The following is a 23,835-nucleotide window of genomic DNA, read 5'->3' on the forward strand; positions in this document are numbered from 1 at the left end:
CCCCCTGTAAAATTAACTTAATTTTACTTTAAGGCATGAGCCCGGTAGACGTCTAGAATAACTGAGAGGGTAAAGGAGTTATTCATAAAACCAGGGCCTTTTCCAACAGGTGGTCCAGCTGGAGGAGCTCCCAGCTTCTGCCAACAGACTGTCGAAGGGGCCCCTCTCAGGATGGGGAACCCACCCAGATGCCCGAGCAGCGTGCCAGGCAGAGACACTGCCCAGGTCCACCGAAGCGGTTCTTGACCCAGGAGTTTCCGTGAAATCTTTTCCTTGGATGACTCAGCCTGGCCTGGCCTGGCCTAGCCCACCAAGAAGTTGAACACTGTGAAAATCCCTGAGAAGTTGGCTTTTATGAAAGAAAACAACCATTGGCACGAAGGAGGGAGAGGGGGGGGAGAGGGAAAAAGAGAGAGAAGCAAATGAAAAGACTGAAGGCAGTGAGAGTGACAGGGAGAGAGTGGGCGACCCCGGGGTGGGGGGGTGAGGTGGGGGGCTAGATGCACAGGGTGAGGCTTCTGGGAAACACTCCAGAGCGTTTTCCTGAGTCTCTGAGAACGAACCAGGCCCCGTGGCCAGCCTGGTGTCCTTTCCTCTCTGGCGTGAGTCCCCGTCCTGGCGGGCAGGAAGGCCCCACCTGGGCGGGCCCTCCCTCCCAGCTTCCAACAGGCCCAGGGCGTCAGAGCTTTTTCTTTTCAAACTGGGGCACGATTCCGCTGTCCTCGGGCCGCGGGCTGCCGGCCCCCTCCGGCTCCTTCAGGCCCTCCTCGGCCAGCTGGGACAAGTACTTCTGTGGTGGGAAGAGAGGGACACAGGAGGAAGGAAGAGGGTCAGTGGTGACTCAGCAGGACAGGAGAGGAGAGGAGTGGATGGTGTGTGCCTCCCTCTCCTGTCACCCCAACTAGTGGGTAAGACCCCTCGCTGGCCTCCCCAGATCCTGCTGGGGCCACGGCACCCAGGATAAGCCATCTGCTCTCTCCCCCTTTATGTCAGGTTACAAGGGACGCGTGTCTCCTGTAGCAAACCTAGAAAGCACAGCTCCTAACAGTAGCAGACACTTCCACAGCCCTTATCCTGTGCAAGCTCTGTTCTCACTGCTTCTCTAATCTACACTCGGTTAATCCTCAGGACAACTCTCCTTGTTTTCCAGCAGCCCAGCATCCAGGCAGCACATCCACGTGTGAAGGAAGAGGGAGGAGGGGGAAGCTGGAAGGGCCGTGGAGAGAAACGCTGTCCCCTAGAGAAGGGGACAGACAACACCGCCGCCTGACATTTGAGACACCTAACAGCCTGCTTCCTGCCAGGCAGGCGGGCAGGTGGAGTGGCCTGGAGGTCCTCCCACAGACTCCTGTCCTGTAGTTGGGCTGCCTCACAACCCGGGACTCTCACGGCTGGGACTGGCCCCCAGCCACACGCTGGGCCGCTCCGGGGCTCTGGGTTCATCACAGGGAGACAGAATAGAAAACGTCGGCGCCACGGCTGGGCCCTCTGCGTGCAGGGCAGCCAGGGGTGCTACAAATAGCCCTGGATTCGGAGCTGGCAAGGGTAGGCCCAGCACATGGTCAAGTGTGTGGGCTCCACTGTCAGGTGACCTGGGTTCAAATCCTACATCTCAACAGGCCAGTCATTCGACATCTCTGACCTCTGTCAAGTGTGGGTCATATAAATTGGACAATTTAGGAATTTTAAACTTTAAACGATCATTTGGCTCCTTTGCTATTTCATTTTTAATGCAACAGGACTTAAATGAACTTTGATCTTTGTTTTAAAGGTTATTAAAATTATGTGTATATACATATGGCTCTTGAGGACACAAAACCTTCACTACACTATAGGATATGATCTCCGTGTAGCACATATAAAACTGCAGATCGGTTTTCTGAGTGCTTTATACTGTAGACTAGTGGCCCGGTGCATGAAATTTGTGCAGGGGGAGGGTGTTCCTCAGCCGGTCTTCACTCTCTCTAATCTGGGACCCCTCGAAGGATGTCCTACTGCCGGTTTACAGGGATTGGGCCTAAACCGGCAGTCGGACATCCCTCTCACAATCCAGGACTGCTGACTCCAGCCGCTCACCTGCCTGCCTGCCTGCCTGATTGCCCCTAACCACTCTGCCTGCCGGCCTGCTCTCCCCCAACTGCCCCCCCGCCGCCAGCCTGCTTGCCCCAAATGCCCCCCCTGCTGGCCTGCTTGCCCCCACCTTCCCTCCCCACTGGCCTGCTCACTCCAAACTGCCCACCCCTCCGCTGTCCTGATCACTTCCAACTGACCCCCACTGATGGCCTGCTCACCCCCCCTGCTGGCCTGCTTACCCCCAATGGCCCTGCCCCCACCAGCCTGATCACCCACAACTGCCGTCCCATCCTGGCTGGCCTGATCACCCCCCGGCGACCCAAGCTCCCAGCCCCTCCTTTCTTTTCTTTTTTTTTTTTTTTCAGTGCCTCCTTGCGCGAAGGCCAGGGCCGGCTAGAAGCAGGTATCTGGGATTTATTTATCTTCTATAATTGAAACTTTATAGCCTTGAGCGGAGGCCAGGGCTGGCCAGGGAGGGTGGGAAGCTTGGCTTCCTCCATCTCCGGGGGCAACCCAAGCCTCCTGCTCACTCCAGCTCCGTGGCCACTGCCATCTTGGTTGGGTTAATTTGCATATTTGCTCCTGATTCGCTGGTGGGCGTGGCTTGTGGTTGTAGCAGAGGTACGGTCAATTTGCATGTTTCTCTTTTATTAGTGTAGATTACTTCACCAGGTAGGGCTGAAGAGAATGACCTATCTATGTTTATCTCTAAAATTGCAAGTTAAGTACCGCTTTGATTTATTGTTTACACTGGAATTTTTTCTCCCCATGAAATGTAAGTAAAACTTAGTGTTTGTCCCCAATAAATGATAAGACTAAATTTTTTTTGTTAATTTATTCTCAAATGTCACTAACTGCACTGACAGGGGTTGCACTGACGGAACTCCTTCCACCTGCCCCTATCCTTTTTTTTAAGGGAAAATTTGTAATGCTTGTGATTCCATTTGGGCAAATTCTGAAGATCTGAAATAACTATATCAAACTGTTGATCAATAAACGGCGACTACTACTAATAAAAAAAGTGTGGGTCATAAGGGGATGGCACATAAGGTTGCTGTGACGTGCAGGAGAGGGACCATAAAGCACTTAGCACAGCGCTGGCACCAAGTAAACACTCAGAGAGGCTGCTCTTTAGCACGAGTGGCACCAGTCATCTGGCTCAAGGGAGTCGCCCATCTTCGCCCAGCCTCAGACTCTAAGCTGTTACATGGGGGAAACCGTGTCTTCCTCCTCCCAGGGTGACTGAGGGGCAGAGAGATGACGGGCACAGTATGCCTGGGTCGGCCTGGCCTCTCTATGGGTGGCTTTGCGAGGTGGTGAGCCAGATGGGAGAGGGGCAGGCCGTGCCTCCCTGCAGGCCAGGCTTAGATGGCGGGCCGGGATGCTCCTCCGCCTCAGCCAGGGAAGCAGGAGGGGAGCACAGAGAGGCAAGTGGGTGAGTGTGCGGGGTACGGGCACACTCCTCGCTGGCCTGGGGCCAAGCAGGTGTCGCGTTTTCCCATCTGGTACTGACTCCACCTGTTGTTCTGGATCTCCCTGGGTGGGTTCTCTCAGGGCCGGGACCAGCAGTGAGGCAGGGCAGGGGTTGCACTGACAGAACTCCTTCCACCTGCTCCCTGCCTCAAAGAGTAATACCCGATCCCCACGTCAAGGCCTCCGGGGGATGGGGGCGTGGGGGGAGCTAAGCCTACAAGCGGCCTGACTTAGGTGTCAGCCAGCACCTGCTCCGTGGGTCTGAGTTCTTCACTCTCCACACCTATAACTTGGGGCAAGGTGGGGTGGGCAGACCATGTGGACAGAGACAGTCTGTCAAGGGCACTGACAGAAACCCTATCTGGGAAGCCTGTGGTGGAGGCTCCCAGCTCCCTGACAGGTGCACAGGGAAACCTGAACTGTGGTTGGCAGGTGTGAGGGGCTTAGCCACTGTCTGGGCTGGACATGCCTAGGGACCACAGGAATGGCTCTGCCCTGCTGTGGGAGGCGAGTCTGCCCAGGAGGGAAGGGGGGTGTCTGTCCTAAGGCCCAGAACGCAGTGTAGTCCACTACCCTGGAGAAACACGGGATTTAGAAGTAGAGGCCCTGGCACTCTTTCTAAGTTCCTGGGTGACCTTGAGCTGTGGGGTCTAGCTTATAATATCAAAAGTTCTTACACTGAGGTATCAGAATCCACTGGAAAGATTTTAAATATTCAGATGCGCATGCCCAGCTCTAGAGAGAATGAATAAGCAGGTATACGGTGGGCACAGGAAGCTGCATTTATAGAAGATGCCAGCTAGTATGAGGACCCAGGTTTTGGGAAAATCAGGACCAGGTAACCTCCAAGACCCCACCCAGCAATGCCATTCTATAGGTTTCATCTTGGTGGGGTGGGGGATGGTGATGTCTTCAGGGTGGATGGCTGCCCTCAGTGACTCTGTGTGAACTGTGAACCCAGTCTGAGCTCTTAGTCTGGCCAACTCGGGCCCTCACTGCCCTCCCCCAGGAGGGGCCGGGACCTGGGCCTCACACCCCATGGCTTCCTTGGCCACAGCGCAGCTGCTCTCTGGAGGGAAATCAGGAGGCTTAAATGACCCGAGTTTGGGCACAGCCAATGACAGTCCCTTGCAGATGGTGGCCCAGGCCATTACGGGTCTCAGTTTGCAGGACCAGCTTCATAGAGTAAAAAGAGGAAAGTGATTAAGAATCAGGTGATCTGTTTCCAGGTCTGGTAACTCACCATCTGTGTGGTGTCAGACACATCCCATAGCTTCTCTGGGCCTCAAATATAAAACAAGAGAATTGGCCCACATCTGAGTTTCTTAACTAGGGGTGCACTTCTAATCATTTGGAGAACTTTCTCAAATGACATATTCCCGGGTGCACCCCCAATTCTACTTAATATCTGAGCTAATGTGTATACTTCTGAAATAGTGTCCAGGTGATTCAGCTTACATCTCGGCCACTCTAACAGTTTAACGGTGACAGCCATGCCTGCTCTGGGATTAGGGCACGCTGCCACCCGGAGGGTCTTCCTGAGACCTTGCATGTCAAGAATCAGTCTGATTCCTGTAGCAAAAGGTGTAGTGGAAACAGAAGACACCCCATGCTTTCTGATGAGCCACACTTTCCATCGAGTTACTAAGCACAGCCTATGCCAGAAGTTAATTATGAAAACCACTTTCTCATATGCTACATATTAGTTAGGTGTATATCACAGAGCATATTACAATATTTCACTGATTTTTAAGATGCTTTCCCCCCACATTAACATCTCTGAAACTGAGGAGCTGATGGAGTCTCACTGTTCAATTTTCAACATTTTTTTCTTGGTATCAAAAAAACAGTGTGTCTTACAACTGATGGCACATTCGATTGGATGAAATATGGTACATTTTATACATCACCTGTCAATATACTATAAAACTCATTTTATTTATTGCTTATTTTCTACACTAGATTGGAAAATCCATGAGGGCAGGGTTTCTGTCTATATTCTTTTGTTGCCGTGACAAATAGTTGCAACATCTGAACATTTAAAATAGAGGACAGTAGTGGCTTTTAGTCTAGCAAAGAGGGGCACCACACAGGAGAACAGAAACACAGAGAAATCTCTGCATCAGCAACACCCAGGCCTTGGGAAAGGGGTCAGCCCAACCATGGGCCAGGTGAACACGGGCTCAAGTTACTCAGGACGGAGGGAGAGGCAGGTACAAAAAAACCTGGCCCCACAGAACGTGTTAAGTGCCACAGTGGAGACCGATGCTCTGAGAGCGCAGGAGAGGCAGCCACCACGTGCAGCAGCCCGGTGGAGTCAGGTCTGCACGTGGTGAAAGGAGAGAGAAACTCGGAAACAGAGACTAGAGCGCGCCCCAGTGCCAGGCAGGGACGGCCACTGGTTACCTGTAAGTTCCTGTAATGGACAGCACTGCGACAGTGGCTTATCTTCGCCATCTCCTCACTGGTGTAGAACAGCCCGCACAGCTTGCAGTAAAACCCGGTCCTGGGTACCACGAACTCCACCCCTGCAGAAGGATGGGGGATATGTGGGTAGGCCATTAGGAAGGCATGGGAGGCCCCTGTGGTCCTGCAGCCTTCGGGTGGAAATGGGGGCAATGAGCTCCGCCCCGCATTTGCTGTTGACTTTGGCGGGTGACCTGGCTTCTCCAAGCCTCCGTCTCCCCATTTGATAACAGGCAGGAAGAGAGTAACACCCACTTCACTCACAGGTGGCTGTGAGTGGAAGGCATGGCCATGCTGAGCAAGAATACGCTCTGCAGCTCTGCAAGGGCCTCTGGGAACGAGGTCCAGGCTCTGCTGGTCCCAGCCCGCTTCTGGGGAAAGGAGGAGGGAGGAGGTTTCATTCATTTCACTTGTTGGATGTCGTTCCTCTGTCATCTCCCCCTCTCTGCAGCGGTTGTGGCCAGGACTCTGGAAGAACGCTCTCATTTTCGCTGGTTTGTTTTAGAATGATGTTCACCAGAGAAAACTTTTTAAATAAACGGAAGTGAGGAAACCTCACCCAGAGTCTTCCCCATCAAAACATTTTCTTCCACACTATCTACAGGGAGAGCCTTCTTCAGGAGGGGAGGGGGCAGTTTTAATTACACCCTAAGTGCAATGTGTCTCCTCCCTTTTTCATGTCCTAGTGTACCATAAACATTGCCCCGTCTTTCTCCAGTCTTTACATCTGAACCATCAATTCATAGTATTCCATGTGTCATTTTAGAATCTGGGAGGCCTTTGGATTCTAAGGAAAGAAAACAGTGGCCCGACAGCCAGCGAAGTGAGTGTCTTAGCCCAGGAAATTCATCTTTGAGGGGACAGTGGCTGCTCCAGCCTCCACCAAGGTGATTTAGGGGCGCAGTTTCCCTCTCGAAGACACTGTCAGCAGAGTGGAAAGAGTCTGGGTCTGAGAGGGCACAGACCGGGCGCTGAGAACCTATGTGCCTGGGAGAGCCAGCTGACCCCTCCCACGCCTCAGTTTCTCAGGCACCTGACTGCAGGGCGCCCCGCTGGAGAGCAGGGCGTGAGGGCTGAGAGGCGGGACCCAGCACACGACACAGGCCGGGGCTCCACCCTGCGTGTGCTGACACATTGCAGCTGGGCTTTGCTGCAGCCACAGCCGGCTGGTTGGCTCCCACTGCCCTCCTGGGGGTGGGCGGAGAGCTGGCCACGTTGGGAGGAGGGAATGGGGGGCTGGGTTAACTCCCACTGCAGGGAGAGGGGGTGGACGGTGAGGAGTGGGGGGCATAGGGGATAGGGAGCCTGGGAGGTCACACCAGGGAAGCCGGGAAGCATAGCTTCTTGCAGAGAGGGACCCAGGCCAGGCCTCTACCAGGCTCTGCGTGTGACCCCAAGTCTGGGGCTTCCTTCCCTTTCCTCCGAGTGCCCAGGAGGCCCCATCATAGGGAAGCAAAGGCTTGTAATTACAACTTTTTTTTTTAAAAAAGCCACTTTTCAGTGTGGAGGGCAGGCCTGAGGGAGGAGGGCGCCAAAGACTGCCCACCCCTGCCTGGACGGGTTGCTCCTCTGCGATTCTGGCCTGGGCCACCTCCTCCCCCAGTTCTCTCCAACTGCCACGCACACACTGCCCTGCCCTCGGCCTCAGCGGTTTACAGCCGTCCCCAGGAGGGAGGCCGCCTCACTCAGGACCCGCTGCCCAGAGGGAGGCTGAGTCCTTCCCTCCGCACCCTCCGCCCACTCTCCCTGCTGTGCCTGGAGTGAGCAGTTGGCCCTTCCACCTCACAAGCGGGCCCTGGCTGCTGCTGCAGCGAGCAGAGGCTCACACAAGACAAGATAAAGGCAACTAGAAAAGGAGAGGCACCGCCCGAGGCCACGGAAGCAGACGCAGGCCTGTGATCAGGGCCACCCCGTCTGCCCTGTCCCGGACCCTGCAGGGTCGCTAACCGACTGGCTCCAGGAAAGCAGCCTTGGGTTTGTCCTGCAGACCCTGGCTGAGGCCTCCAGGATGCTCCAGGTTTCCCAAGAGGCCTCCAGCCCCTGCCTGGTCCCCAGCAGGGGTGCGGCTGGCTCAGCAACCAGCACAGAGCACGCAGCAGGGCCTGAGGTGGCAGCCCGGGCCCCTTTCAACCCAAGCCGCACAGCTACCGCCTGTGGTCTCCCGGGTGAGATGTCACTTCCACAAAAGCTCCCATTGCCAAAGAGCTCGGAAGCCACAGGGCAATGGGAGCAAAATGGAAGTTAGAGTTAGACAGACCTAGCTCTTTTCCTTACCCAGTGATCTCAGGTACATTACATTGTTCAACTTTCTTTCCTTTTTTAAAATATACTTTTTAATCAATTTCAGAGAGGAAGGAAGAGGGAGAGAGAGAAACATCAATGAGGAGAGAGAATCATTGACAGCCTGCCTCCTGCACGCCCCCTACTGGGGATCGAGCCCACAACCCGGGCATGAGCCCTGACTGGGAATCGAACCGTGACCTCCTGGTTCAGAGTTTTACGCTCAACCACTGAGCCACACCAGCCAGGCTACTCAACTTCCTGAGATGAGTTTCCTCGTCTGGAAAACAGGGATAATCACACCACAAATGGTGCTATAGGGAAGCGCCTCTCATTTTGCCTGGTGCTTAGAAAATCTGTTTCCACACGTTAGACATTTCTCTACAGAGGCCGACCTCCCACGCGTTCGCCTTCCTGCCCTCCATCCTTTCACCGCGGCCGCCCGGGGAGCCCAGACTCCATGGTTTGGCAGCTCTGCTCACTGCCCCGCCCAGCGGCTGGTCAGAAGCACCAGGCAGTGCGGAGACAGCACTGGGAAGTCTGACTGGGAAGTCTGACGGGGAGGATCCCCAGATACCTGGTAACTCCCCCAGGTACCTGGGAGTTGCCACAGGCGCTGGGAGGCCAACACCGCCTCAGGTCGCCTCTGGAATGTGAGAGCCAAGGAAGCGGCAGCATCAAGAAACACTGCCACAGACCCGACAGGTTCTGGAGCCACTTGGTCCTCCCATATTTCAGCCTCTTTAAGTGCAATCATTAAAGCGGCATTTGCCTTCTAATAATAGCTCCTGGCGGGTAATTACAACTCCGTCATCCCAGCGAAGCCTGGGATGGGTGGAGGGGAAGCTTGCTTTTTGCAGGCAATGCACTTTGGTTTTGGTTAAGAGCAGGCCTTGGCAGGCTCACACTGCCTGGGGTCACCCAGAGCCCCCCACCCCTCCACCATGCCCACCCCAGTCCCTGAGCAAGGGGCCTTCACCTGCCTTTCCTCCTCATGGTGTGCCCGTACCTTGCACTCCTCATTCTGCCTCTCTGTTCCCCACCTTTCTAGAAGTCCTTCTGCAACAGTGGCCAATCCTGGAGGTGAAGGGTTATGCAGCCCCAGTGAGAGGAAACATAGTAGGTCTCAATAGCTCCTTCAGGAACAAATACTAACAACAGAAAACCCTTTCTAAGTACCTCTCACGGGAAGACACTAAAACCTCACAAGTATTCATTCATTTAAATCCTCAAAATAACCTGGCATGGTAGGCTTCTATGACTATGCCCGATGCCTGATTTATAGATGAAAAACGCCAAGCAGGGAGATGAAGTAAGCCGTTCTTTGCCCCCCGCCAGCTGAGTTTGGACCCAGGGAGTCAGGTTCCGCAGTCCGTGCTCTGAACCATAGCACACAATTGCCTTCCCTACACGGCTGCCTGCACTGGGGGAAGAGGAGGGCAGAGCGGTCTCAGGTGAGAAATCCTCAGTTCTGACCTGAACTCGCCGTGTGGTCCTAGGGAAGTCTCTGGGCCTCAGTTCCCTCGCCTGTCAAATGCGGAAAATAGTACCACACACCCCGCCCCACCCCCAGAGATCAACGAGATCATGGGTTTCAAAGCGATAATCAAGTACAAAACTGCTGTTTTTAACAGCGCCAATCCAAAACGACCCAAATGCCCATCCACGGGTGAACGAATTAACCAAACGTGGTATCCACAGTGCAATACTCCTCCACAGTAAAAAGAAACCAACTGCGGACACGCCCAACAGTACGGATGAATCTCAAAACAATTACGCTGAGTGCAAGAAGCCAGGCCCAAACAGTCATCCCGTATGTCCCTCTATATAAAATTCCAGAATGCAAACTAGTAGTTAGTGGCCAAACTGGCATCAGTGGTTACCTGGGATTGAGGTATAAAAAGACAGGGATTACAAAGGAGTATCAGGAAACTGGGCGGCGGGCGGGGGGCGGGGGGTGATATGTTCATTATCCCGACTGTGGTGATGATCTCACAGGTACATACCTTTGACAAAACTGATCAGACAGTACACTTTAAATGTGTGTACGTAATTGTACATCAATTACACCTCACTAGAGGTGCTTCAAAAATCAGAATGAGATACGACGTTCCTCCTAATAGGTTGGTGAAAATTAAAAGTTAATAGTAGCCCTAGCAGGTTTGGCTCAGTGGATAGAGCGACAGCCTGAGGACTGAAGGGTCCCAGGTTCGATTCCGGTCAAGGGCATATGCCCGGGTTGCGGGCTCGCTCCCCAGTGGGGAGCGTGCAGGAAGCAGTTGATCAATGATTCTCTCTCATCATTGATGTTTCTATCTCTCTCTCCCTCTTCCTTCCTCTCTGAAATCAATAAAAATATATTTTAGAAAATAAAAGCTGGTAGTATCCAATGTTGGCTGGGATGTGGAGAATGAGAACTCTCACTCAAGGTAGCAGTTAAAACTGGTGTAATCCTTCTGGAGTGCAATTTAGTAGCAATTATGAACATCTAAACTGAAAATACATATGACCACACAACCCCCAGGCCAGGACGCTGCCCTCCAGAAACACTGGCACACGGACAAAGGTGACAGCTCGCCTAGGAGGCAGCAGAGCACAGAGGCAGCCTGGTCCTAGAGTGAAACTACCGGGATTGAAATCCCGGCCCCAGTCCTGGCCGATCTGCAGCTTTGTAACCCTGCATCTCAGATTTCTGATCTGGGAAACGGGAATAAAAATATTGCCGACCTCATAGGAGTTTTCAGAGAGCTAAATGAGATAATACATGCAACATACCAGGAATGGTGGTGCCTGCATGGCAAATGATAAAAGCTAAGTTATTAAAGCATTTTAATAATGGGGGGAAAGATTTAAAACATCCTAAGTATTCACCAGTACAGTGATTCAATAAGTTACAGTGCATCTTTTAAGATGGAGTATTTGCAGTGGTTAAAAAGGGAATTTTCTATGTACTGATATGAAGAGACCTCTAAGATTTACTGTTAGATTTAAAAAGCAAATTGTTGAACATTATGTATATAGTGTGATCCTATTTTTGTGGGAGGAAAACTTTTTGAGGATATGACAGTGGCTACCTCTGGAGTTGAGGAGAGGCTGGGCGAAGAGATACGACATTCAATATTTATTTTATGTGGCTCTTAGTTTTAAAATTTGTTACAGTAATCTTTCACACTTTTTGTAATGAAAAACAATAATAAAAAGATATAAATTATAAGGTAGCAGATTTTGTTCTTATCTTTTGCTTCTGTGTGTCAATTAGATTCCAAGTTCTTGAATGACAAGAGACTTGTGTTACATTTCTCCGTCCCTCCCCCACCCCCGGAGTGCCCAGGACAGAGCCGTGCACACAGTAGGTGCTGCTGACGGACTGAATGCATGAAGAATGCATGGATGAACTGTCTAGCACCTTCTTCCTGAAAGGTGGCCTTCGCCACTATTCCCCAGGGTTACAACACCCAGGCCCCTTGTGCAGTCATCTTAGTTCATTCTAAGGTCAGTGTTCCTTCTTTTCCGTTTTTATCCTGAGGCATGCTGGAGGCTACGCAGCTAATTTATCCCTTAAAAAAAAAAAGGACATTTTCTTTTCCATCTCACTTTATGAAAAAGATACACTTGGAGAACAGAAAGAATAAGAAACCTTTTTTTAAAAAAATGAGAAGAAAAAGAGAAGCATGACGAAATGGGTGACCCTCCGTACTGATCTCCCTGATGGAGCAGACACGTGGTCATTGGCAGCGGCCATCACATAGCCCACACGTCGCCCACTTCCTGATGGCACCTTTCCAAGCTCCTCTCTGAGCAGCTGCTACTCCTTTGTCTCACCACTTTCCAATCTTTCAGGGTCAACGCAAAGACTCAAAGGTGACGTTGGCTGAAGTGGGCGTCACCGGCTTAGTGGTGGTGTCAGCAGCTCCCACGGAACCTTCTGAAAGGGCCTTCACTCCCTACCCTGAAACTGTAGATAACTCTCCTTTTTGAAAATGTGTCCTAGGTGGCTCTATTACTAACCTCCCTCCCCGCCCCACTACAACACTTCCTTCCACCATGAAAAACCACCGATGTGGTCCATTCCCACATTACAGATGAGGAAACGAAGGCCCAGGAACGCCCAACCCATTGCTCTGTGTGAGGCGGTGCCATCCCTTTGTCTGGGAGCTAAGCCATCCCTCATCAGCGTCTCCCACCCTGCAGGACCTCCCCGCTCACGCCACCAGCTACTCCCCTGGACAGAGGCCTGATCTCTATTCTGCCTCTGGCTGGGTTACCTTCCCTGGCCATGTGAACCCTGACAGTACCTCCCACTCCCAAGATCTCTGAGAAAAGTCAGTCTCTCTCTCTCTCTCTCTCTCTCTCTCTCTCTCTCTCTCTCTCTCTCTCTTTCTCTCTCTCTCTCGTTAGTCGGCTTGTTACTAAAGGACTTGGAGTGACTGGGGAAAAATTCCCCAAGACAAAAACCATTCCTGGATATGATTTGCCTGAGGATAAGTACTCACCCAGTAATTGGAGAAGGATGGGACCCAGGTCCCTCTCTGTTCAGTGCCCCCCACTGTCAATTACATAGAGCCTGCCCCCAACAGCCCATTCAGCGTCATTGCCTCAGAGAAGCTAATCACCCTAAAGAGAGAAGAGGCAGCCCTGTTTCGGGAAGGGCTGGGGCAAGGACCACAGGGAAGACAGAAGCAGTGTGGCGGTGGGGCTTCTGCTTCCCTGCCCGGTAAGGCTGCCGGTCAGGAAGAAAGCCTTTCCTGGCAGGGAAGCAGCCACGCCCCCCCTCCCGGAGCTCTGGCTCCCGGGGAGTGTCGTTCAAGGCCTGGTCCCCAGTGTCTCTGCCCTCCGATGGGAGCCTGCCATTGCAAGAGACTTCAAGGTAGCACCTTGCCAACGTAGGTTATTGCATCAGACATGGACCACGTGTCAAGCTCCTAGGCGTTACCAGGGAGCTCTCACTTCCTGGGGCTGAATTCTCAGGAAGGACCTACCGAGAGGAATGCTAAGTTCACTGAACACATCCTCCGGTTCCCAGGAAGGCAAAGACAGGGGCTGTTTCAGCTCCACTTCCGTGTATTCCGGTGACCTCACGTCCAGGGATTTCATTTCCAGGTACCTGGAGTTTTCTGCAAAACATGAGCCAAAGCAAAGAACTGATGAAACACGACATGCCTCCACGAACCCCTGAAATGCCCTTGGCCGTGCTGCTGTGGGATCAGGGCTGGCCCCTGGGACTGCTTAATTACATGGCGCCAGGGCCAGGGCCAGGGCCAGGATTGCTCGTTATAACTGAAGAGCTTTTCCCATTGCCAAGGGAACGCCACACAGGACAACATGGCCAATCTTTGCATTGGGCCGGTGGTGGTTGGGGGGGTGGGGGCTGCTGATGCCTTGGGTGGGGGTGATCCGCACCCATTCCCCCAACTCTGTATCTCCCCATCTCTGCAGGAGGAAGAATTACTGAAGGGCAATTACATTGTGCTGACGTCCACAGGAGCACCGAGCTGCTGGGAAAGGCCATGCCTTTCTCTCACCCCATGCTCGTGTTATTAAATATGAACTCCAAACCCTGGGTAAGCTAAAGAGCCACGCATGCCCGTGCATGTTGAGACCTCTACCATGAAAAGAAAAGAGGTGGGGGGGGGGGGTCCCATTGGAGCAAGGTGAACGTTTCACTCCTTTATTCTTGGCCTCCTCTGGATACAGCCCAGGCCCTGGTGTTTCTCTAGCAACAAGGCAGCACATGACAGAGTTTCCATGGAGACTCAGAGCCACGCAGGTGGAAAACAGCTAGGTCAGCCTGACACATAGGAAAGCCGGATCCCAGCTCCCAGCACTGTGCCAGCACAGCGCCGGGTGGGAATGTTTACCGTGCCGCCTTTCCTTCGTCTCTGCCCCCTCACTTCAGCCTGTCCCCGGACTTCAGCCTCTCAAAGGCTGCAGGCTTTCTGTGACACGAACCTCTACTTCTTTTCCCTGGGAGGACGTGGACGGCTACTCCCCCTTCCTGCCCCCCAGCCCGGGATGGATCTTAGTTTCCACTTGGCAGAGAACACAGGGCTTAGCCTATTTTAAACTCTGTTTTTCATGATGTCATAGTGCCAGGCACAGACACAGCATCCCCTCCAGTGGAAGGTCCTGGGGCGAGTCCTGCTTCACCATCAGACCCTGGAGAAAAGTGGGTCTGAGGCAGGAAGAAGGGGGACGGGCATCCCCCTTCGTGAGCCCCTCATTCTTCCCCCTGCCCGCTCCTTCCTGGGCCTCCCACTGTCTCTCTGCCCCCCCATCCCCCCCAATCCCGTTCCCCTTCCTGGGGCCTCACAGAAATAGCAGCCTGGGGGTCCTCTGTCCTGCAGACAGAGCACTGGCTGGCTGCCCCGGGGGGGATTTTGGCTGATAATTCAAAACTTTTGCTAATTTTCATTGTCAGCGTCCATCTGGGCTCCCATGAATTCAGAGAAGGCTGCCCTATCTGAGTTTGCTTCTCAGAACACATGTGACCTCCTACCTATTTCCTCTGCACCATTTGCCTAAAAGCTCCAACAGTTTAACCAGGCTTTTAGCAGCTCACTTTCTGCACCCGCCTAAATGCTGGCTGAGACCTTACCCGTTCCGCCTCATGTCCGTTCTGGCCCACTCCCTTCTCTAGGTGAGCCGTGGCACTTCTGCCCAAGCACACAGGAAAAAAGGGAGGTAGTTACCCTGGGTCGCCACTCCTTGGCAAGCCTGGCTTTGGGGGTCGGTGTCGGTGGGGGGACCGGCTTTCTCTTCCAGGGGACTGCCTCCACAAGCCCCATCTTCGGGAGTCCCCGTGGCCTTGCTGTTGTCAAGACACGGGCTAGGCTGCCGGGCCCTCTCCTCGGCTGGCTTGGGGGAAGACATTTGCTGGAGTGTAGGGGACAGACGAACATCTGAGCTCTCTGCTCCCTTTGCCTGCTTCTCGTAGCAATCTGAACCCTCCAGCGAGAGGCCAGTCTCACATTCAGCTGGCTTCTGCTCAGCCTCCAGATTTAGGCCAGGCATTTCCACGTCCATGTCACTGGGACAGCTCGTGGGGGCAGACGGCCCTTCTTTGGGAGAGTTGGGGCTGATTTCCGCAGCCCCGTTACCTATGGTTTTGACTCCCTCCTTGGCGAAATCCTTGGCCAAGTCCAGGTGTAAGGCGGTTGTCACACAGGGACACATTTCTGGGCACAATTTGTCCTTCTGGTCAATGGGCATGATCTCTTCCAGCTCTGGGATGTCCGGTTCCATGATAAAATCTTCTTCCTCCCCCACCTCGTCTACTGTAACCAGCTCCTCCATGTTTGTGGGGTACCAGCTCTCGTCCTCTGCTTCGCTTCCGCTCTCCCAGTCTTGACCCTGAATAAAAACGCAGGATGGAGGTCAGAGGGGGCTGAGGAGCAGGTCTTGGTCTTCCACCAGAGGGCACGAGCCTCGCTCGACCCCAGGTCCCCTCAAATCAGAGTGATCCTGAGCATTCTTACCTCTACCTGGGAACATTTACTGGGGACCACTCGAGTCCCACATCACTGATTCATCCCTAGGATGAGGCTCAAAACAGCACAGGATTTGGAATAAGCCCTTAATGCTGAATCTACCACTGTTTAAAGTGACACAACGCATTTCAACTACTGGTACATAATAGGTGCTCAATAAACAGTTTTTGGATGGATGATTAGTTTGTAAACTCTAAATAGATCAACTTGCTGGGTGATTTCCTTGTATGTAAAGCATCACTAAATGTAACTGGGGGAAAGTCCCCCCTAAAATTCCCCCAAGTACCCTCTCCCAGCAAGGGTACAACTTCCACAGCCTGACTCACAGTCGGCCCCTCCTGAAACTGTCCCCTAGTATCCCCAGCAGCCTATGGGCCCAACAGCCAGATTTAGGAGATCAGCTTCCTGGCCAGTGATACCCATCCCTCCGCCTCTCCTGACCGGGAAGGCACGAAGCTGGCCACGTTCCAGGGACATTTTTTTGAGCTGTGGCAGTCCCAACACTCTAACTTTTTTTTTTTTTCACTTTAATTGTGTAAAATAATCTTTACGAGCACAGGAGATGTCTTGTTAATCCCAGGGTCTGGGCCTGCTGAGGTCATGGCCCCAGATGGAGTGCCCAGAGCCCCCCTTCCTGTCCCAGCCTCTCTCAAGGGACCTATTTTGGGCACCTGGCTCTGAAGCCCGAGTCTTTTTTGGGCACATGTTTTCTTGTATGAGCGCAGCCAACTTGCTGGAGAGTACGGCAGAGCCCAGGCATGTGGTCAAGATCTCCCCATAAGGAGTACACAGAGAATGCAGGCAGAGCCGTTCCTCCAGGGCGTACTGGAACGCGGCTTCATTCATGGAACCACTGGTGGGCCCTCGAGCACATCCCACAGAGCAGGCATCACTGGGCGGGACAGGGACTCTGTCACTTGGTCCCCAGTGACTGTTTTGCAGACATGGCTACACGGTCGGCTTCTGCGACAAACTTTACCTTCGTGGTTCTTGTATTTTCTGGATCAGAGGACTCTGCTTCTCTCCCGTGCCGGTCCACTGATGGGGGGCTTTCTTCCATGTCCCCCTTTCCAACCTTGCCAAAGGAAGAACAGAACAAACCAAATCAACAGTCAGCAGTGGCACAGAGAGATAGGAACACCACGAGAAACAACGATACTGAGCACAGCTAACAGCTGCCGGGGGTGTTACACATACATTTCTTCTCTCCTCACAAAACCCCTCAGAGGCGGGGACTCTTATTATCTGCATTGTACAGATGAGGGAACTGAGGCTCAGAGAGGTTAAGTAACTTGTTCAAGGTCACACAGACTGATGGAAGCCCAGAAATCAGAAATGTCTTCAGGGCTGGACGGATACCTTTGGGAGGTCGGAAACCCCTGGCAAACGGGGCACTTCTTACAGGTGTGAAACCTGTACACAGTGAGGGTGAGTAGAGGGACAAGGGTGAACTGACCCTGGGGTGAACAACCATCACGGTGACATCTCCCCAACAGATCTGTCTTGGCCATAAAAAATCACATCCAGCCCATGTATGGGTACGAAGGAGGTTGTCACCTAGTCAGTGGCCCTCTCACCTCTCTTGTGCCCTATCTCTGTCCTGGAGCGATAGCCCCAACTGGCCATCAGTTCTCTTCTCCCTTCCTTCTGATGCCTCCCTCAAATTAAGCCCCTCAGAAGGGTGCTCATCCGGGAAACGGAACAACTGAAAGCAAATGTCTGGGTTGAGCATTAGGGTCTCTCACCAGCCTTTAACACGGGGGTCAGCAAACTACAGTCCTCAAGCCAAACCTGACCCAGTGCCCCTTTTTATAGTCTGGGAGCTAACGCTGCTTTTCACATGTTTAAGTAGTTGCATTTTAAACGATTATATAAGTACCTCTATATCTTCCATTTTCTCCTTGGTCCACATAGCCTAACATATTTACTATCTGACGTTTTGTAGAAAAGGTCTTCCAACTTCTGCTTCAGAAGTTTTGGGAGGATATTCTTCCGTGATTTAAATTTTGGCTGCCAAATCAATGACTATTCCTGGGGACCCCAGGGGCAAGTTTCATTTTCTCCACATTTTTGGCTGAGGTTGGTTTGAAGTAAATGACTGGACTTCTGATTCCTTCAAAGCAGACACACCCCTCCGGAGCTGAGAGGAGCCAGCTGGGGCAGGAGCTCAGGACTAACTGGTTTAACCAGTTATTACGGACGGGGTGGGGGCGGGGGGGGTGGGCAGTTCAAATGCTCAAGTCCTTATTCTTTCAGTATTTGGAGCACAAAATTCCACCAAAATCCCTGCTCACGTCTTTGGAGCTAACCTGAGTGCACAGCAGGTCCAAATGCCATTTTAGCCATCAGAACCCATAGCGTCTACCAACAGGGCACCGCTGTTCTTTATTTTTATCTCTCTGCATAAATTACCCATGGCCTTCCCTTGTCAAAATAAATAACCCTCGCCCATCCCAAGCGGTTACTGCAGCCACACTCCTAGGTCAACACAGTAAGGAGAGCCTCTCCGGTTCATGCTGGGAGGGGCAGGGCAGGCTGGAAGCCCCCACCAGATGGACCCTGCCCTTCCTCCCTGCACACACAGCAGACAGGGCAGTGCTTTCTGTGCACCCCTGGCCTTGGCCTTGGAACAGCTTCCAGGTGACAGCAGCAGCTTAAGGGGAACAGACATATGCCACCAAGGCACCCATGGTCCACACCAGCTCATGGACCAAGATACTAGGTCCCAGTTGTTGCAAGCAGGGGCTCTGTCACCACAGGGCCATGGCCACGACTAAACCTCCTCCTAACCGGTCTCCCCCTTCTGCTCTGTAACCTTCTCCCTCCTCCCAAATCTATTCTCCCCAAGGCGATCAAGAATGATCACTCCAAAATACAATACCCATCATACCCTCACTGCCCCATCCTGCTTAAACATTTCATTTGCCTCCCCTTGCACTTAGGATACACCAACATCCTTCACCTGCCTCCAAGGCCCCTCATGATGTGGCCTTTGTTGACCATTCTAACCCAGTCTCTCTGCTCCAGCAGCACTGGCCTCCAGCCCCTGGGCCTTTGCACATGCTGTTTCCTCCGTCTGCTCTGCTTCCTTTCCACCCGGTAAATAGCCACCATTCCTTCAAATCTCAACAGTCACATCCTAACCTAGGGAAGCCTCTGATTAGTTACAGGCACTGACAGCAATGTGTGCCTCCATCTCCTTCTTAGCCCTGAACTCTCACACTCTCCTGCTCATTTGAGGAATTATTTGATTCGTCTGTCTTTCCACTAGACCATGAGCTCCACGAGATCAGGGGTCATTTCAGCTTCACTCACAACCGAGCGCCCGTGCTGGTGCTCCATGGATACTGGTCGGTAAAAGAATGAAGGTTGGCAGGAGAGGGTGGAGTGAATAACAAGATTACACCTGCCTCCCAGTGTGCTTGGGTCTCTGTCTGGGCTCTGAATGGGGAATAAGTGGTTTTCCATTTCTCCTTCCCATGGATTGTTTATACCCGTGGCTGCATTCTGGGCTCCATCTGTCCCCAGCATGTTTGGGTCTATAGTTTCTAACACGTGGGAAATTTCAACAGACAGCTGAGCTCTGTTCTTGCTCTAAGGAACGGGAGATCTGACAGCCCAGGGCATGCGCTCCGGGACGGCAGACCCAGGATGGAGCTGAGCAGTGGCTGGCTGCTTGCTCCCAACACAAGGCGCCTCCTCCTCGGTCTGCCATGGCCCCATCTTTCCACCTGGCTTCACTCATTCCATCTGGTCTGGGTCACCTGCCTGGCTTCTTTCCCTAGGCATCGGGGTGTGTAGCCCCCGACTCCCTCCCAGCAGGTGGAGGAGTGCTTCTTTCCCACGGTCTCTCCAGCCATGGCCTTGCTTTCTCTCCTCCTGCCTATGGTCTCTCAGTCAGGGTGGCTCTCCTGCATGCACCTGGCCACGCTCAGCACCGAGAGCACAGACAGCAGCTCCGCCAGCCCGGGCTCTTCTCCAGAGACCCAGAGGGTTTCTAATGAGCACACGCTCGTTAAAGGCCTACCACAGCCTTGTGATCATGCCATTTCACAACCAAGAAAATTGAGGGAGACAAGAACAGGGTGTGACCTGGTTCTCAGAAGCCAGGCCTTGGCTTCCAGAGTCCGGGTCCAGTCATTCATTTCTTCAACAGTTACGCACTGAACGCCCACTCTAACCTAGGCACGAGGGACACAGCAGTGAGCACAGCAGACAAAAATTCCTGCCCTCATGGGCATTACACTTGGAGGTGGGGGCGGGGGAGACATAGACACTACATAAAATAAATAAAGGCGTTAGGGGATCGGTTAGAAGGAGATGGGTGCTACCAAGGAAAGGAAAGCAGGGAAGAAGAAAAGTGTGTCGTGTGATTGGGTGCCAGAATAAACTTGTGGGGATGTGACAATGCCTAAAGGCAGAGGTGAGGAGGGACCCACGTGGACTCAGGGGGGCGCCTGGTGGTGGGAGGTGCCTGGCATATTAGAAGAAAGGCAAGGACACCTCCTCAGCCCTGTGGCCTTCATTCCCAAGTCCAGCCCCTCCTGTCTGTAATCTGAGCCCTGGGCAGCCCGGATGGGGATCTGGGTTGTTCTCAAGATCACAACATAGAGCTGAGATCAGCGAGGAAAACTCTGTTCTGCTAGTATTCCACCACCGCGTGGTGGGCCCCTGGCTTCAGACCCACAGAAGAAGTCTATTGGGGACCCCTACTAGTCCCTACTGACCCCACTCTAGGGCTCTGAGAGGCAGACGAATTACAGGGACAGAATTGTGGGGAACCCACGGGGCTTTCTGAATCTTTTCTGCATCAGGGGCTCTCAGGGTGACCCACCATGTGTGTCACCTTAAGGGGGCAAGGGTTGTGCGAACCAATGAAGAGTGGCTACACAGCAGGAGAAACAGCCTCTAAAGAAGAGTCTCAGAAGTGTGGGTCGGAGTGTGAAGGGGCAGCTCCACCCCTCTGCTGTGGGACAGAGGGTTCCAGACTGGAGGCATGAGCCCGTGCTCTCGGCCCCTCGGTGCCTTTTCCTGAGTCACTGACCCGTCACCAACACCTCGGACATCTCCAGGTATATATGGTTGGCCCTCTATCTGCAGGTTCCTCATCTGCACATCAGATAGAAATTCTCAAAACTCAAGTTAGGTTGTTGTTGACATATACTGCGTCGTTGCATCTATACTAAACATGTACAGACTTTCTTTTCTTGCCATTATTCCCTAAAGTGCACAGTATAACAACTATCTACATAGCATTTACGTTGTATTAGGTATTATGTAAGTAATCTAGAGATGATTTAAGAATTCATGGAAGGATATGTATAGGTTATATGCAAATACTGCATGCCTTATATAAGGGATTTGAGCATCCTGGGATCTTATTATCTGCAGGGGTCCTGGAACTAGTCCCCAGGGACACTGAGGGAGGACTGTACACTCTTCTTAAACACACCCACTTGTCCATAAGTCCTCAGGATCCAGTTCAAGCTCTCAGAGGGGCCCATGAGGTCCTTCACGTCCCCTCTACCCATTTCCTAGTCTCCTCTCCTGACATTCCCCCTGCTAGGCCAGTCAGGACAAATTGTGGCAATGTGCAGTGGGCAAAAAGATCACCGGTTGTCCCGTCCATGGAATTCTGGGCTGTTTGCCAGTACACCCTTCGGGTAGCTGGTTCTGTGAGAGTCTGGACTTGCACTTGAACTGAGCTACTTTACAACCCTGTGAATGCAGATAACTGCGAGTCGTGCAAGCGATTCTTGTCCGTAGAGATGCAAAGGAATTTTATCTGGTCCAGGTTCCCCGTGGAAGAGGTCAGCTTGCCTCTGTTAGCAAATTCGTGTCCACATTCCTGACTGCCTCCACATGTTGCCTGATCTTTACATTCTCCTCTGAACTGGCTTTTACATCTTACTGGTTCCCTCATTCATTAATGACTTAAATAGCAGCTTTGACACGCATTCATTTTATGTTTGCACGAAAGCCAAGATTTTACTTTGTAAAAACACGATCCTTTAATATGCCCTAAAGATACAGTCATGTGGAGTATCTCCAGGTTCTTCAGTCTTTCTCACTTTTGCCCTTGCTTCTTCCTGAACTGTTTTCCCCCACTTTCAATGCTCAGCTCAAAGGTATACGCCTCTGTGCAGAGCGAACTGCCCCCGGAGCAGCTCTGGGCTCCACTGTCTGCAAATGGTTTCTGTAGGTCTGCTTCCACCATTAGACCTTGGTCTCTGCCTCCACACGGACTGTGTCCTATTCACCTCTGGACCGAGCACACTACCTGCAAAGTGGCATGCTAACGCGCTGGCCGCAAGTGTGACTCTTCAATGTGCATGGAGCTGAGAATTGGGCTCCTTATTTGGGCTTAGCATTGTCACCACCTCTTGGGTCAGACTAGAAGATATGCATGTGGGATATTCCAATCTGGGTTCTCTGTGCAGACTCCTCAACCCCCACTGTCCCACTCCTGCTGAAACATAGGTAGTTCCAGCAAGAAGGAAGTGTAAGCCACATTAGCACATAAACCTTGCACCCAGAGTCCTCCTGTTGACCCACTGGGTGAACTGAAGTCACGCAGCAGGTTATGAGGCCTTTCAGATGCTTCGATGACAGATGCCAGCCAACTGCTGCCCATTTTTATTACAGTGGAAACAAAACACGGTGGACAGTGGCTAGAGAGACACACCACGCTCTGGGCATCCCGTATAATTTATGGGTGGTGGCTGCTTCTCCTTTACTGCCTCCCTACGAGGTCCCAGGATTGGCAGATGCCTTGGGCAGGAGAGAAGACAGAGTGGACCTAAGATCTAATCTCCCTTGGCAGAGTCTGTGGGTACAAACACCTCAGGGCGCTCCACCCTGGACATACAGGAACACAGAGGCCTTTGCATCCCATCCCTCCCTAACTTCTAGGAAAGGCAGCAGGTGCTATGGCATTTGGTCACCTAGGTGTCATTGCAGCTCTGCCATTTCCCGGCTGTGTGTCCTTGGGTAACTCACGTAAGCGCTCTGTGCCTCCATTTCTCATCTAGAGTAATAATAACATTACTAGTACTACTTCATAGGATCGCTGCGAGGATTAAAAGACTTGATTGAGAAAAAGTCTTGAACACAGAGCCTGGCACAGAGTAAACACTCAGTTAGCGTTTCATTCATTCAATAACTGTTGATCATCCTGATAGTCCCTTTGTTACCCGTGGGAACCCGCCTCTCTTCCCAGGGGAGGAGATTACATCATTACCTCGTTCTCTGCCATTTTGCTTTCTTTTCTGTCCTCGGCTCCTTCTTGGTCTTTGTCGGCTCTCTTGGTTCTGGTTTTCTCACTCTGCTTCAACTTGGTGCTCTCGGGGGCCCTGGTGACCCTGGGGTCCAGCCCGTCTTCCTTGGCTGCATCGTCCAGGTGGGGGTGTCGGCTCTCCCGCAGCCTGGCTTCGTCTTTCCTCCTGGACCGCCCGGGGGCATCCTGCTGCTGCTTCAGATACTTGTCCGATTTGCCTTTGGGCTCTTTCCGGTAGTAGCCGTCTTCCCGGCTCTTGTAGCCTGATGCAGAGTGGAGAGGGTTGGGGGACCCAGACCTGGGGTGCTTCTCTCGGTGGCCCCTCCCTGCTTCGAGCCGCTCCTCTAACTCGGCTTTGTCCAGTTGCCTAGGGTAGTGCTTGCGATCATGTGCCCACACATCTGTCCGGTCCCTCTTGTCCTCCCCATTCTCCCTCCAGGGGGCCGGCTCCCTCTCTTCCTCCCTCCTGGCGTAGGGGGAGTGTTCCCAGGAGTCCCGGCCATTGCCCCAGTCAACCCTCGAGGGGCCCAGAGGACTGTGGGAAGAGCTGCAGGAGGTGAAGCTTGGCGTGTGGGACCTCGGGGACAGTGACCGGCTCACAGGACTGCGAGACCGAGGCCTTTCAGGGCCGTATCTGTGAGAGAGCAAAGGAGGGAGTTTAGAATCTGCACCCCTCCAGACCATGCCCAGATAACCCGTCTGTGCACATAACCCCATCAGCCAGACACTCTTTATCATGACGCTTCCTCCCTCCGGCTTCTAGGAGCAGGGGTTTTCCCT

At 52.8% G+C, this 23,835-nt stretch overlaps 1 protein-coding gene across 2 annotated transcripts in view; it reads right to left on the reverse strand.

Moving 5' to 3' along the window:
* Positions 1-333: 333 nt before the first annotated feature.
* The window catches only part of RBM20 (RNA binding motif protein 20), a gene marked incomplete at its 5' end in the record, with an annotated part of 189,132 nt that continues 165,630 nt past the window's right edge, over positions 334-23,835 (reverse strand). For both annotated transcript variants that reach the window (XM_080643019.1, XM_080643020.1), the window contains 6 exons: positions 334-790; positions 5,953-6,074; positions 13,272-13,406; positions 14,982-15,642; positions 16,759-16,854; positions 23,020-23,689. In XM_080643019.1, coding sequence (XP_080499145.1) covers positions 680-790; positions 5,953-6,074; positions 13,272-13,406; positions 14,982-15,642; positions 16,759-16,854; positions 23,020-23,689 — 1,795 coding nt within the window. In that variant the 3' untranslated portion in view covers positions 334-679. The remainder of the gene's footprint in view (positions 791-5,952; positions 6,075-13,271; positions 13,407-14,981; positions 15,643-16,758; positions 16,855-23,019; positions 23,690-23,835) is intronic.

The sequence above is a fragment of the Plecotus auritus genome (assembly GCF_963455305.1).
Source record: "Plecotus auritus genome assembly, chromosome: 9".
NCBI classification, from domain to species: domain Eukaryota; kingdom Metazoa; phylum Chordata; class Mammalia; order Chiroptera; family Vespertilionidae; genus Plecotus; species Plecotus auritus.